The sequence below is a fragment of the Macaca thibetana genome, chromosome 10 (genome assembly GCF_024542745.1).
Source record: "Macaca thibetana thibetana isolate TM-01 chromosome 10, ASM2454274v1, whole genome shotgun sequence".
Lineage (NCBI taxonomy): Eukaryota > Metazoa > Chordata > Mammalia > Primates > Cercopithecidae > Macaca > Macaca thibetana.
In genome coordinates, this window is record NC_065587.1 from 18,407,745 (window position 1) to 18,421,658 (window position 13,914).

The 13,914-nt window shown below is 43.4% G+C and overlaps 1 protein-coding gene across 2 annotated transcripts in view; it reads left to right on the forward strand.

Moving 5' to 3' along the window:
- Positions 1–13,914, forward strand: part of BPIFC (BPI fold containing family C) — a 60,644-nt gene that overhangs the window by 19,835 nt on the left and 26,895 nt on the right. For both annotated transcript variants that reach the window (XM_050745867.1, XM_050745868.1), the window contains 5 exons: positions 4,009–4,137; positions 5,353–5,508; positions 5,643–5,706; positions 8,302–8,362; positions 13,175–13,266. In XM_050745867.1, the coding sequence (XP_050601824.1) occupies positions 4,009–4,137; positions 5,353–5,508; positions 5,643–5,706; positions 8,302–8,362; positions 13,175–13,266 (502 nt within the window). The remainder of the gene's footprint in view (positions 1–4,008; positions 4,138–5,352; positions 5,509–5,642; positions 5,707–8,301; positions 8,363–13,174; positions 13,267–13,914) is intronic.

The following is a 13,914-nucleotide window of genomic DNA, read 5'->3' on the forward strand; positions in this document are numbered from 1 at the left end:
AGTGAACAACATACCTGCCCTTAAAGTCCAGTGGGAGAGATGAACATTAAATATATATTTACAAAACATTCGATTACAATCATAATGCCACAGCAGAAAAGTACAGGAAGAATTGTATAGTATCATGTGTAGGTGGAGATGGGTAGAAACAGGTATTTTCATGCATTGCTCGATAGGGTAGATAAATCAATACAACAGTTTTAGGCCTGTGCTGTCTAAACAGTAGCCACTAGCCACAGGTGGCTATTAAACACTAAATGCAACTAGTACAACTGAGGAAATACATTTTTATTTATTTAATTTTCATTAATTTTAATTATAAAAACTGATGCTCAGTTTGGCTACTGAAAAGCTTCTAAGTATGTTTGCAACAATTTTGTAAGATTACTTTTTCAACTGAAAATGTTACCAAATCTAAATACGGGTTGAGTATCCCTTATCCAAAATGTTTGGGACAAGATGTATTTCAGATTGGTAATTGTTTTGAATTTTGGAATATTTGCATTATACTTCCTAATCAGTTCAGCATCCCTAATCCAAAAATCCAAAATGCTCCAAGGGGCATTCCCTTTGAGCATCATGTCAGCTCTTAAAAATTTTGGATTTGGGACGCTAAACATACATAGGTCAGTATCTCTCATAAAAGCCAATGTTTGAATTAAGGTGTATCGTGATTATAAAATACATACCAGATTTTGAAAATTTATTTTTAAAAAAAAGAAAATAAAATATCTCATTAGTAGTAATTTTTATATTGGTCACATGTTGATATGACAATGTTTTAGATATATTGGCTTAAGTAAAAATATTAAGAAAATTAATTTCACCTCTCTTTCCCCTTTCTAAATGTGATTACTACAAGATTTTAAATTACGGTCATGCATTGCTTAACAACAGGAATATGTTCTGATAAATGCCTTATTAAGTGATTTCATTATTGTGCAAATGTTATAGGGTGTATTTACACAACCTAGATGGTATAGCTAACTACACACCTAGGCTGTATGAGATAGCCTAATGCTCCTAGGCTACAAACCTGTATAACAAGTGACTGCACTGAATACTGTAAGCAATTGTAATACAATGATAAGTACTTTTATATCTAAACATATCTAGTCATAGAAAAGGGACAGTAAAAATACAGTAATCTTATATATATATGTGCGTGTGTGTATCTATGTGTATATATGTGTGTGTGTGCTTATCAATCTATCTATCCATCCATCTATATGCTCTTTGACCCAGCAATTCCACTTCTCAGCATCCTCCTTAGAGAAGTACATGTACACGGCCGGGCGCGGTGCCTCATGCCTGTAATCCCAGCACTTTGGGAGGCCAAGGTCAGCAGATCACAAAGTCAGGAGATCGAGACCATCCTGGCTAACACGGTGAAACCCCATCTCTACTAAAAGTACAAAAATATTAGCCGGGCGTGGTGGTGGGTGCCTGTAGTCCCAGCTACTCAGGAGACTGAGGCAGGAGAATGGCATGAACCCGGGAGACGGAGCTTGCAGTGAGCCAAGATCATGCCACTGCACTCCAGCCTGGGCGACAGAGGGAGACTCCTTCTAGAAAAAAAAAAAAAAAAAAAAAAGAGAGAGAGAGAAGTACATATACACAAGCAGAGTATGTATGAGGATGTTCACTGTGACATTGTGTATAATACAGAAGTGCTAGAAAGAACCTAGATGTCCACCAACATAGGAATGATTTTTTTTGAAATGGGACATCCATCCACAGTTTGAAATACTCTGCAGCAGTTATAAAGAATTGGTTAGACATGCATGTATCAAAATTAAAATATTTCCAAGATATAGTAAATGAATCTCCCACAGTGGGACTCAGGATGTGTGACAGAGACTAGGTAGGAAAGGATGCATAGAACAGGAAATATTATGAGTAAATAATTGTTTCTTATCAGTTATCACATTTATGTTTTAAATTTTTCCTAATCTTTGTTCACAACAGTACCTTTCTTGGGTGCAATAATTCACAGATGAACTCCTTTTGTCTCCCCCACCTACCTGTCAGTAGCACTTCTTCTGAGTGATTGACTGAATGTGGTTAAGTGTCTTGCCCAAGTTTTTACAGCTGGTGCTAAACTTGGCTCCAAGTCAAGCACCCTTTGCGCAATCTGTGAAGTGGCATAGCCTCATGGTGAAGCGTACAGTCTGAAGTCAGACTGAGGAGGGTTCCAGGTCTGGTTCTGCCACTTATATACGACTTCAGCCACTTTTCTTATCTTCTTATCTCTGAAATGGGGATTGCAAAAACAGCAACCGCCTCACAGGATTACTGTGAGAGTTAAAATGAGCTAATGCATGTAATGCACTTACCACAATGCCTGGCAGGTAGCAATCACTCAATAGATGTTCATAATAATTTTTTTTTTTTTTTGAGACAAAGTCTCACACTGTCACTCGGCCTGGTGTGCAGTGGGGAGATCTCGGCTCGCCACAGCCTCCGCCTCCTGGGTTCAAGCGATTCTCCTGCGTCAGCCTCCCGAGTAGCTGGGACTACAGGCACGCACCACCACACCCAGCTAATTTTTATATTTTTAGTAGAGATGGGGTTTCCCTATGTTGGCCAGGCTGGTCTCGAACTCCTGACCTCATGATCTGCCCACTTCAGCCTCCCAAAGTGCTGAGATTACAGGCGTGACCCACCGCGCCCAGCCGTTCATAATAATTTCTTATAATGCATGTGGCCATCTACCTTTGCAGATTACATGCAACTCACTGCCTCCTAGTTACCCTTTTGACAGCCCAGGGAATCCTAGGGGAAGTCAACTCTCTAAATTTCTCCACTAACAAAGATATTGTCCACATAGAGGACCTTTGGAAATAGGAGGAAGGCACATTTCTGATTGTCCCAATGACAGGTGGGGAGGGACACTACTACTGGCATATGCACCAAATGTCCTGTAATGTGTATGACAGTCCTCTACAAAAATAGCTGTGCCAAGGGCTGGACGCGGTGGCTCACACCTATAATCCCAGCACTTTGGGAGGTCGAGGTGGGCAGATCACTAGGTCAGGAGCTCAAGACCATCCTGGCTAACACGGTGAAAGCGCATCTCTCTAAAAATACAAAAAATTAGCCAGGTGCGGTGGCATGTGCCTATAGTCCCAGCTATTCGAGAGGCTGAGGCAGGAGAATCCCTTGAACCCAGGAACTGGAGATTGCAGTGAGCTGAGATCATGCCACTGCACTCCAGCCTGGGCAACAGAGTGAGACTCTATCTCAAAAAAAAAAAAAAAAAAAGAAAAGAAAAGAAAAGAAAAAGAAAAAAAATAGCTGTGTCATGCAAAATATGAATATCACCCCTTTTGTGAAACACTGGAACTGCTGAAGGAAAATAATGATGGCAATGTTGTGCCTTCTTTTTGTCTTTAAATAAACTAAACAAGTATATTGTTTGATTATTTACAAATATATTTCTAGGCCAGGTGAGGTGTCTCATGCCTGTAATCCCAACACTTTGGGAGGCTGAGATAGGAGGCTTGCTGGAGGCCAGGAGTTCAAGACCAGCCTGGGCAACATAATGAGATCCTGCCTCTACAAAAAAAAATAAAAAATATTAGCCAAGTGTGATGGCACATGCCTGTAGACCCGGCTATTTGGAAGGCTGAGGCAGGAGGATTACCTGAGCCCAGCAGTTCGAGGTTGCAGTGAGTTATGATCACACCACTGCACTCCAACCTGGGTGACAAATGAGACCCTGTCTCTAAAAAAAAAAGAGAGAGAGAGAGGAAAAATTACATATATATATATATTTCTAAACTTGCTCATTTCCCTCATCAACTGAATTCAAGGGACTTCCTGGTAAGAGTTTGAGGAGAATTAGGAGGCAGTTCCCAGAGACAGCCCTGAAGACGGGAGGTTCTTTTCTCTGTAGGAATTCACAATGGCCTCAATGGTAAGAGTTCTGCAACTGTGTTCCCAAGTTTGCTTGATTGAAGAGAGAAGCTGGAAGAGTTGCCCTAACTTCTGTTTCTGGTTTTACAGTATAAAAATCAGGGCCTTTTCATTTCCAAATACCTCATTGGCTTTTGTGCCTGGGGTGGGAATCAAAGCGCTAACCAACCACGGCACTGCCAACATCAGCACAGACTGGGAGTTCGAGTCTCCACTTTTGTGAGTATTCCACTGAAATGTCTGCAGCTGTTCTGGGGGAACGTGAGCAAAAATGGAAAATGTAGAAATTCACCAATGTTTTTGGCAGTAGACTTATTTCCCTCACTATTAACAATCTTTCTCAAAAGAATTTTTTTTTTCCCAGGTGAGGCTTAAATTAGGAAATCCCTGCTAGGGGATCGGGGTGAAAAACATTCTTCCCTTAAAGGTAGAGCATATGATCAAATGTCATTTAAGATTCTCTAAGAACTAGAAGTCCCTGACTATCAGAGAAACAGATGCATGCTCAACCTTTTAGATCACCCACAAATCACTGTATGATCTTGAGCCAGCCATTCAACACACTTCCCCATCCGCAAGAGTAACTGATGGGAAGTGGAGCCTTTCTCCCTCACACAGAGGTTGAAGGTTAGTAGTCAGCGTAAGCCCAAGCCCAAGTGGAAGGGCCTTTGCACCCTCGTATAGAAGGAAGAAATCAGATTCAAAGTACTTTTACAGGCCAGTTACAATGTGTAAATCACTGTTCTGGGCGTAATGTTTAGGTCTGCCTTGGTTGGTGCCACAGGAAAACACATTCTTTCATCCACTAAGTCAGTCAACAACCATTTATTGAGTGCCTACTATGCATTTACCCCCATCTCAAGAACTCCAGTCTTGTAGATTGTAGAGAAATGACACGTTCCCCACAGCAACATAGATTCATGTATTCATTTATTTATTCAATGACTCGTCAACCATATATTGAGTACTTACTCTGTCAGGCCACATGCTAAGTCTTGGGGACACAGAAATGAGTAACACACAATGCACTCCCTCAAGGAGTTCACAGACTACATCTAAGCCTCCCTTTCTCATCTATGTCCCTCCTGAATAAAGTGTTGCCAGTCTTACCCTTGCTTTTCTCTCCCTAAACAAACATTGTATATGAAGGGTGCTCAATGCAAGCTCAATCACTGTCAGGGCTAGAGCACTCAGGGTGAAATCATTAGAATATCCCCATAGCTGTTAGCTTTCACATATTCAGTACTTCGACTGTTCTGTGAATATTCAATCAGCACTCTGCTCCTACCTGTTGTAGGTGCAAGGAAGTCAGAGGTGAACATGACAAAGTCACTGCAGTCCAGGAGCTACCCAGTCTCTGGATGATCAGAGAAACAAGGTCCATCTCTGTGCCTGACTCAGGCTTGGATAACCTTGCACTTTTTCTCTAAACAGCCAAGACACAGGAGGAGCTGATTTGTTTCTCTCCGGAGTCTACTTTACTGGTATCATCATCCTAACCCGAAATGACTTTGGTCATCCTACACTGAAGCTCCAAGATTGCTACGCCCAAGTGAGCCATGCCCATGTCTCATTTTCCGGAGAACTCAGGTGAGTGAGAGCCCTCGGTTGGGCAGTGGCTAATCAGAGGCTGGATACTCAAGCATCGCCTAGGGAAGGTTTATAAATGGCTGATTATGGTCTCTGAGTAACTTCTTTTTTGTTTGTTTTCATTTTTTCCTCAGTGTTCTGTATAACTCCTTTGCTGAGCCCATGGAGAAACCCATTTTAAAGAACTTAAATGAAATGGTGAGTCTTTAGAGGTTAGACAGCCACAGTAAAATGCCATTAGTAGCAGTTCTACCATCCTTTAATTAATTAATTTTTTTTTTTTTTTTTTTTTTGAGACAGAGTCTCGCTTTGTTGCCCAGGCTGGAGTGCAGTGGCGCGATCTCGGCTCACTGCAAGCTCCGCCTCCCAGGTTCACGCCATTCTCCTGCCTCAGCCTCCTGACTAGCTGGGACTACAGGCGCCCGCCACCTCGCCTGGCTAATTTTTTTGTATTTTTAGTAGAGATGGGGTTTCACCATGTTAGCCAGGATGGTCTCGACCTCCTGACCTCGTGATCCGCCCGCCTCGGCCTCCCAAAGTGCTGGGATTACAGGCGTGAGCCACCACACCCAGCCAATTCTTTAATTCTTAATCAAGAAAACTTTATTGAGCACCTACTCTGTGCTAGGTACTACCCAAGGCACTTTCACACACATTAAATATCCTTTGCAGCTTAATAACAGTTTCTCAAATCCCTACTATGTGCCAAATATTGTGGTAGGTGCTTGGGATGCAGAGATAAAGAAAACAACAGCACACCTCTCAAATTTCTTACCATAGGGTGGGCAAACAACCAACAAGAATTTACTTATTATGTGCCTATTATTGCATGCCCAGGTACCATGGACTAGGGTCTGTTGGGAATAGGAAAGAGGGATACACTTGTCTATTCAAAAACGCAAACTCGGGCTTGTGAAACAATAACTAACTGAGTACTTGAACTTAGTACACAGTTACATGATCATTAGATTGAACAGGACAGCTTCAGAGAAATGGAAAATTGTAAAGAAATAGGGCCTGGAAGTGTCCCGGGAGATAATTTTTAAAGGATACAAAACTTGAACTAGATCTTAACATATAGGCAGGATTTGTATATGTAAGGAATGAAGGATAAGAAAAGGCATTTCCAGGAAATACAATAGGAATGAGTTAAGAAAATACAATAAATTAAGATCCCTTCCAAAGCTGTAAGTATTCCAGTCTCAGAAGTCAGTGTCTGAAGAAGGGAAAGATGGAATTGGCTATGCACTCTCTTTCCAATACTGACCACACCTTCCCTGAACCCTTTATCTGTATTTTGGGGGAGATAAGGACAGGGATGACAAGGACTAGAAAAGAAGGAAGACTCTTCTGGAAAAGAAGGGACAAAGACAGTGTGTGGCCACCTCCATCTCTCTAGTGCTTAGCTCAGTGCTTGACAGACACTAGGTACTTAATGAAAGTCAGTAAGGAAATCAACACTCAGAAGCATCAAGCAGCTCATCCCAGGAGGTGGCACAGCTGTCCAGGACTCTGAAGCCTTGTGGCCCTTCTCCATCATTCCCTGACAGATGCTGAGTGCCAATGAATGTGCACATTAGAGAGTCCCTGGCAAAGTGCACTGTCATTCTCAAGGACCCCAAACTTGATCATTCCTCTGTTTGAAACAAGGCATGGTCCTTTGGCCTCTGACAGGAGGCCAGTGAAGAATGAGTTATGCCACAGAAGCCAATAATTAAGTTTGCCTGAAATTGATATATGGCTTAAAGATAATAGATGCTTCTGTGATTCTCTCTGTGCCACTGGAAGATAGAAAAGAATGCTGAGACCACAACTGTCTAGCTGTGTAAAACCAGAGTTCAAATCCTGGCTATGCAACACCTGGCAACTCACTTAACCTCTCTAAGCTTTGGTTTTCCCATCTGTAATTAGGGGACAGTCATGCCCCCGTCTCAAGGCTGTAGTAAAGGTAAAATGGAGTTAAACCAACAACAGCTGACACTTACTCAATGCTTACTATGAGCTGGACAATTTTACATGGATTACTTCCATTTCTACTCACAGCAACGTGATGAGGTGGATACAATTATCATCCCTGTGCAAATGTTGCAGGATGTGTAAACTGAGGTCAAAGAGTACAAGTAACTTGCCAAGGGATTCAACCTTCGGCCCCAGGCACCCAAGCCTGTGCTGCAACTGCTATGCCAAGCACATCAATGAGCACACAAGAGGCACACCAGTGCTGATACCTCTGCCTCTTCCTAAAAATATTAATCTGACTCAAGACTAATTTTCAAATTCCAAAAAGATGGCAACAAAATAGATCTCTAAGTAGATCTCTGATATAATGTGCTCTCCAGCTAGCCCAGGGGGAAGGTAAAAGCTCCAGCTCTAACCATTCCAGGTAGGGCAGGCAGCTGCTCCTAGAGGAAATGGCAAGCTGGCGGCACCCCCAGCAGTCAGGAAAGACACAGAAGCCCCAGCAGCAGGTTCCTCGGATGTAACAGCACGGACTGGGACGCATGCCCTGTCATATCACAGAAAGAAAAGCCAAGGGCTCACTCACTCTTTACAGGGCTGATTGGATGTAGTCCCAGTTGCTACGAAGTTCAGCTGGCATTCAGTGACATACCACCCATATCTACATAAAGCGAGGCCCATAGACATCAACAAATTTAAGAGAAAGTCTCGATGACCAAAGGGATAATGACTGCTAACCAGAAGGCCTTTGTTTGCAGGGTCTAGGCCTATCAATAAGGGTTTGCAATACAACATGATAACTTGCTTTTTTTCTTTTTATTCCTTTGTGGCCAGCTCTGTCCCATTATTGCAAGTGAAGTCAAAGCGCTAAATGCCAACCTCAGCACACTGGAGGGTGAGTCTTAGAACTGTCTTTTCCAGATGGTTGTCTTTCCACCTTCAAAAGCTGATACTGTCTGGGTTTGCTTTTCAAGGCTGTATAGCTCGAGCTCTGCATCCTGCTTCACATTCTGCAAATTAGAGCCCCAGGAAGGTGCATGGGAGGGCGTGCCTTGCGTATAGAGCATGCACACTTTGGCTAATAACTAACTTCACTGCTGCAAGAGGGGCGGCTCCAGGGAGATGAGATGTAGGTTCAGGAATTAAACCCTCACAAGCACTAACCCAAGCAGTGGCATTACATCCCTTCTCTTCAGAGAGATTAACACTAATCTTGACCAGGTTATTCTGGGGTTCTCAGCCTGCAGTGGCTGCCCTGAGCATCAAGTCCACGCACCTTAGCATGGACTACAAGATTCACCACACCCCATCTCCTACTTTCCTCTCTCCGCGTCATCTTTCTCTTTACCTTTCTCTGCCCCAGCAATCAAACTGTTTCCACTGCCCTCCTCACCCCTTGCCTTTGCTTTTGCTGTTTTCTCTGCCTGGAAGAGCTTCCTCTCCCCTCCATCCTTTCATTCCTTTAACACGGGAGTTCCCAATCCCTGGGCCATAGACAGGTTAGAAACTGGACCACACAGCAGGAGGTGAGCAGTGGGCAGGTGACTGAGCATTACTGCCTGAGCTCTGCCTCCTGTCAGATCAGCGGCAGCATTAGATTCTCATAGGAGTGCGAACCCTATCGTGAACTGCGCATGCAAACCATCTAGGTTGCATGTGCCTCATGAGAATCCAATGCCTGATGATCTGAGGTGGAAGAGTTTCATCCGGAAACCGTCCCCCACAACCCCAGGCCATGGAAAAATCATCTTCCATTAAACTGGTCCCTGGTGCCAAAAAGGTTGGGGACTGCTGCTTTAACAGATATGTATTGAGTGCCCATTTCTAAACCTGCAGAGCTTAGCCAGCACTGTGCTAAACCCTGGAGGATTTAATCCTTTCCATTCTCTACCTCTCTTTATATGTTGTGTTCTCTCCTCTTTGTATTTAAGACCCAGCTCAGACACAGCCTCTTCCAGGAAACCTTGACAGTCCCCACTCCATAAAGTTACACCTCCTCTGTGCTCACATGATACTTTGGACATCTCTCTCTCTCTCTCTCTCTCTCTGCACTGCATCCATTCATTCACCAACGGCACGCTGAGCACCTGAAACAGACTGAGCACCGTTCTTGGTGCTGGGGATGCAACAGTATTCCTAGGCAACACACATACCTGCCGTCATGAGCCTAGTGGGAAGAGACAGACGGCAAGCAATATAAATAAGTAAAATCTATGCTATGGCAGTGATAAGTGGTAAGAAGAAAAATAAAGCAGTGGAGGAGCTGGAGAGGAATTTCCATTCTAGACAGAGTGACCAGGAAAACCACCACTGAGCAGATGACTCTACTAGAAAAACCCAAAGGGAGTAGAAAGTGAGCTGCTGCTCAATCTAGATGAAGAGTCCAGATTGAGGAAACCACAGGCACAAAAGCCCTGAGGCTGAATATCTCAAGTGTGCTGGGGAAGCTGTGAGAAGGACACACTAGGAACAGGGGGTTGGGGGGCAGCAGGCAGTGAGGCCAGAGAAAGGGAAAAGGGATGGTTTGATCTTCAGGGATGTGTAGGGACTGCAAAGCCCACCTCTTAATCTAAGATGGGATGCCTTTGAAGAGTAAGGCCGGCATGACATAACTTAAGGAGATCAGTCTGGCTTCTGTGCTAAAAAAAATAGACAGGAAGGAAGGGGGCCAAGGGCGAAAGCAAGGAGACTACTTAAGAGAAGAGTGCGGTGACCCATACAGGTAATGATGGTGGCTGGCCTAGGGTGGCGTGATGAAGATGGTAAGGCATGTTGGGATTCTGGATATACCTTGAAGATCAAGACAGTGGTATTTGTCCAACAGATCAAATGTGGGTCACGAGAGGAGTGAAGGGTGACTTTGGTGGGTAAAACTCTAAGCAACTGGAAAATTGGAAGAAGGGATTTAACATTTATTGAGATGGGAAAGAACATAAGAGCAGGTTTGTAGCAGGACCATGAGGAGCTCAGTTTAGATCAGCCCTTGCTGTGTTGTATTATAATATCCTATTGATATGTCTGCCTCCTCCCCAAGACTATGAGTTCCTTGGGTGCAGGAAGTTTGACTCACCGCTGTGCCCCCAGCGTCAGGCGCAGCACCCAGCCCATTAGGTTAAGAAACATTGGATTGTGGCCAGGCGAAGTGGCTCACTCCTGTAATCCCAGCACTTTGGGAGGCCAAGGTGGGAGGATTGCTTGAGGTCAGGAGTTCAAGACCTGCCTAGGCAACATAGTGAGACCTTGTTTCTGTAATTTTTTTTTTTTTTAATCAGCCAGGCATGGTGGCGTACACCTGTAGTCCCAGCTACGGGGAGGCTGAGGTAGGAGGATTACTTGAGCCCAGGAGGTTGAGGCTACAGTGAGCCAAGATCATGCCACTGCACTCCAGTCTAGGTGACAAAGTGAGATCCTGTCTCAAAAAATGTATATATTAGATGGATAAATGGATGCAGATGGATGAAAGAAAATGAATGGATTGGAGATGTAGGGAACGAAAATGAGATATAGTGAGGAAAGAAGTAGCCAAGGATTGCCATGTTCTAGCTTTCCTTGAGCAAGTTCCTTTACCTCTGAGCCTCACTCACCTCGTCTGTGAAATGATTGCTGTGCTTCCGAGTAACGACTTGAAAGCATTTTAAAAACTGTGGCAATGGCCAGGCACAGTGGCCCACACCTGTAATCCCAGCACTTTGGGAAACTGAGGCAAGCAACTCACTTGAGGCCAGGAGTTCAAGACCAGCCTGGCCAACAGGGTGAAACCCTGTCTCTACTAAAAATACAAAAATTAGCCAGAGGTGGTGGTGCAGGCCTGTAATCCCAGCTACTTGGGTGGCTGAGTCAAGAGAATCGCTTGAACCTGAGAGATGGAGGCTGCAGTGAGCCGAGATTGTGCCACTGCATTCCAGCCTGGGTGACAGAGCAAGACTCTGTCTCAAAAAAAAGTGAAAACTAAAAACTATGGTGGCTTAGGAAAATATTGTTCCTTAATCTTAGCAAGACACTTCATCTCTTCTTGCTTTTCATCTCCATCTATGACATGCAAGAAGAGAGAAGACGTGATGCTCAGGTAACTGTTTCTAGAACAGGGAGTAGGTCTTCATATTGTAGAACACATGTCAGTGGTCAGGAAAGCAGCTCTCCAAAGCCAAGTGGGAAACCTGAGCCCTGCATCACTGCACATACAACTAGCTTCAGACAGTAAAATCTGTGCTTTAATTTTTTTTTTTTTGACGGAGTTTCACTCTTGTCGCCCAGGCTAGAGTGCAATGGCGCGATCTCAGCTCACCGCAACCTCTGCCTCCTGGGTTCAAGTGATTCTCCTGCCTCAGCCTCCCGAGTAGCTGAGATTACAGGCATGCACCACCACACATTGCTAATTTTGTATTTTTAGTAGAGGTGGGATTTCTCCATGTTGGTCAGGCTGGTCTCGAACTCCCAGCCTCAGGTGATCCGCCCGCCTCAGCCTCCCAAAATGCTGGGATTACAGGTGTGAGCCACCACGCCCAGGCCAATCTGTGCTTTCTGGAACTTCACCCAGAACTTCACCCAACACTGTACTCTGGTCCTCTTGACTTCTGCTTTATTCTGAAAATGATAATACATAAAATTATTTGAATTAGTAGCACTGTGCCTAAGAATTTCCTTGGCCTCTCCAATTTAGTGGACTTTATTTTCTCTCACACAATCTGTTTTTAAAAATATTTCTAATGACAACAGTAATGCATACTCCTTGTAAAAAAAAAAATGAAGTTCTAACTGCAATTTATAACATCAAACTGAAAAGTCTTTCATTATACCAACCCAATATATATGGCTAAATATTGGTATGAGTTTTGTGTTTGTACTAATTTCCTTTTTTAAAAATAACTTATATAGGGCTGGGCACAGTGGCCCACGCCTGTAATCCCGGCACTTTGGGAGGCCAAGGTGGATGGATCACTTGAGGTCAGGAGTTTGAAACCAGCCTGGCCAACATGGTGAAACCCTGTCTCTACTAAAAACACAAAAATTAGCTGTGTGTAGTGGCGGGTACCTGTAATCCTGGCTACTGGGAAGGCTGAGGCATGAAAACTGCTTGAACCTAGGAGGCAGAGGTTGCAGTGAGCCAAGATTACACCACTGCACTCCAGCCTGGGTGATAGAGTGAGACTCTATCTCAAAAAAAAAAAAAAAAAAAAAAAAAAGCTATACATACATTTTGTGATTGTATATGTGTATACCTAAAAAGGTATACAAAAGTCCTCCCTTATCTGCAGTTTTGCCTTCTGCAGTTTCAGTTACCCGTGGTCAACCACGGTTTAAAAATATTCAATATCTCAATGTGCATTTGAGAGAGAGAGAGAGAGACCACATTCACATTCACATTCCTTTTATCACAGTGTATGTAGGTGTTGGTACTGTCCACACTTTCAGGCATCCAGTGGGGTCTTGGAACATATGCCCTGCAGATAAGGGGCACCACTGCACACCCAAATTTTAGTGATGCTTCTCTCAGATTAATTCACTTGGAAAAAATGTTCACTTTCTTCTTTTGATTCATCTACTTTTCCTGGGTTTTCAAAAGATAACATGTATTCCTTATGAAAAGCAGGAATTGATCTTTTAAACAGAGAATTTAAAGTTATTTTGTTCTAGATAGACATCATTCATATATTATACTATGCTTTTAATGAATATGGATTTTCTTTTTTCTTTGTTGGTTATTTAGTTTTAACCAAGATTGACAACTACACTCTGTTGGATTACTCCCTAATCAGTTCTCCAGAAATTACTGAGAACTACCTTGACCTGAACTTGAAGGTAACTTTATCATCATCAGAATCCTCAGCCTGGCTGTCAACAGCCAATATTTAGAAAACAGTGATTATGGACCGGGTGCAGTGGCTCACAACTATAATCCCAGCACTTTGGGAGACCCAGGCAGGTGGATCACTTGAGGCCAGGAGTTTGAGACCAGCCTGGTCAACATGGTGAAACCCCATCTCTACTAAAAACACAAACAATTAGCAAGGCATAGTGATACACAGCTGCATTCCCAGCTGTTTGGGAGGCTGAGGCGGGAGAATTCCTTGAACCTGGAAGGCAGAGGTTGCAGTGAGCCGAGATCTTACCACTGCATTCCAGCCTGGGTGACAGAATGAGACTCTGTCTCAAATAAACAAAAACAAAAATAAAAAATAATGATTCTATATGAAGGAAATATATATACATCCTCTTTGAATAATTTTTCTTTCAAGCAACTGCCTCATGTTTACACCTTTTCAAAAGATTCTTGAACATTTTGTTGATAAGCAAATGATTGTATTGTACAACATATGTCTGCCCTCTTCAGGAGAAGGATCATATGTCTTTGCCTCTAGGTTTGAGGCTAAGAGGCAGCAAGTAGAGCGGTCTGTATTTATTGGAACTTAACATATCAGTAGGTGGTACACGTTGGCACTTCCATTT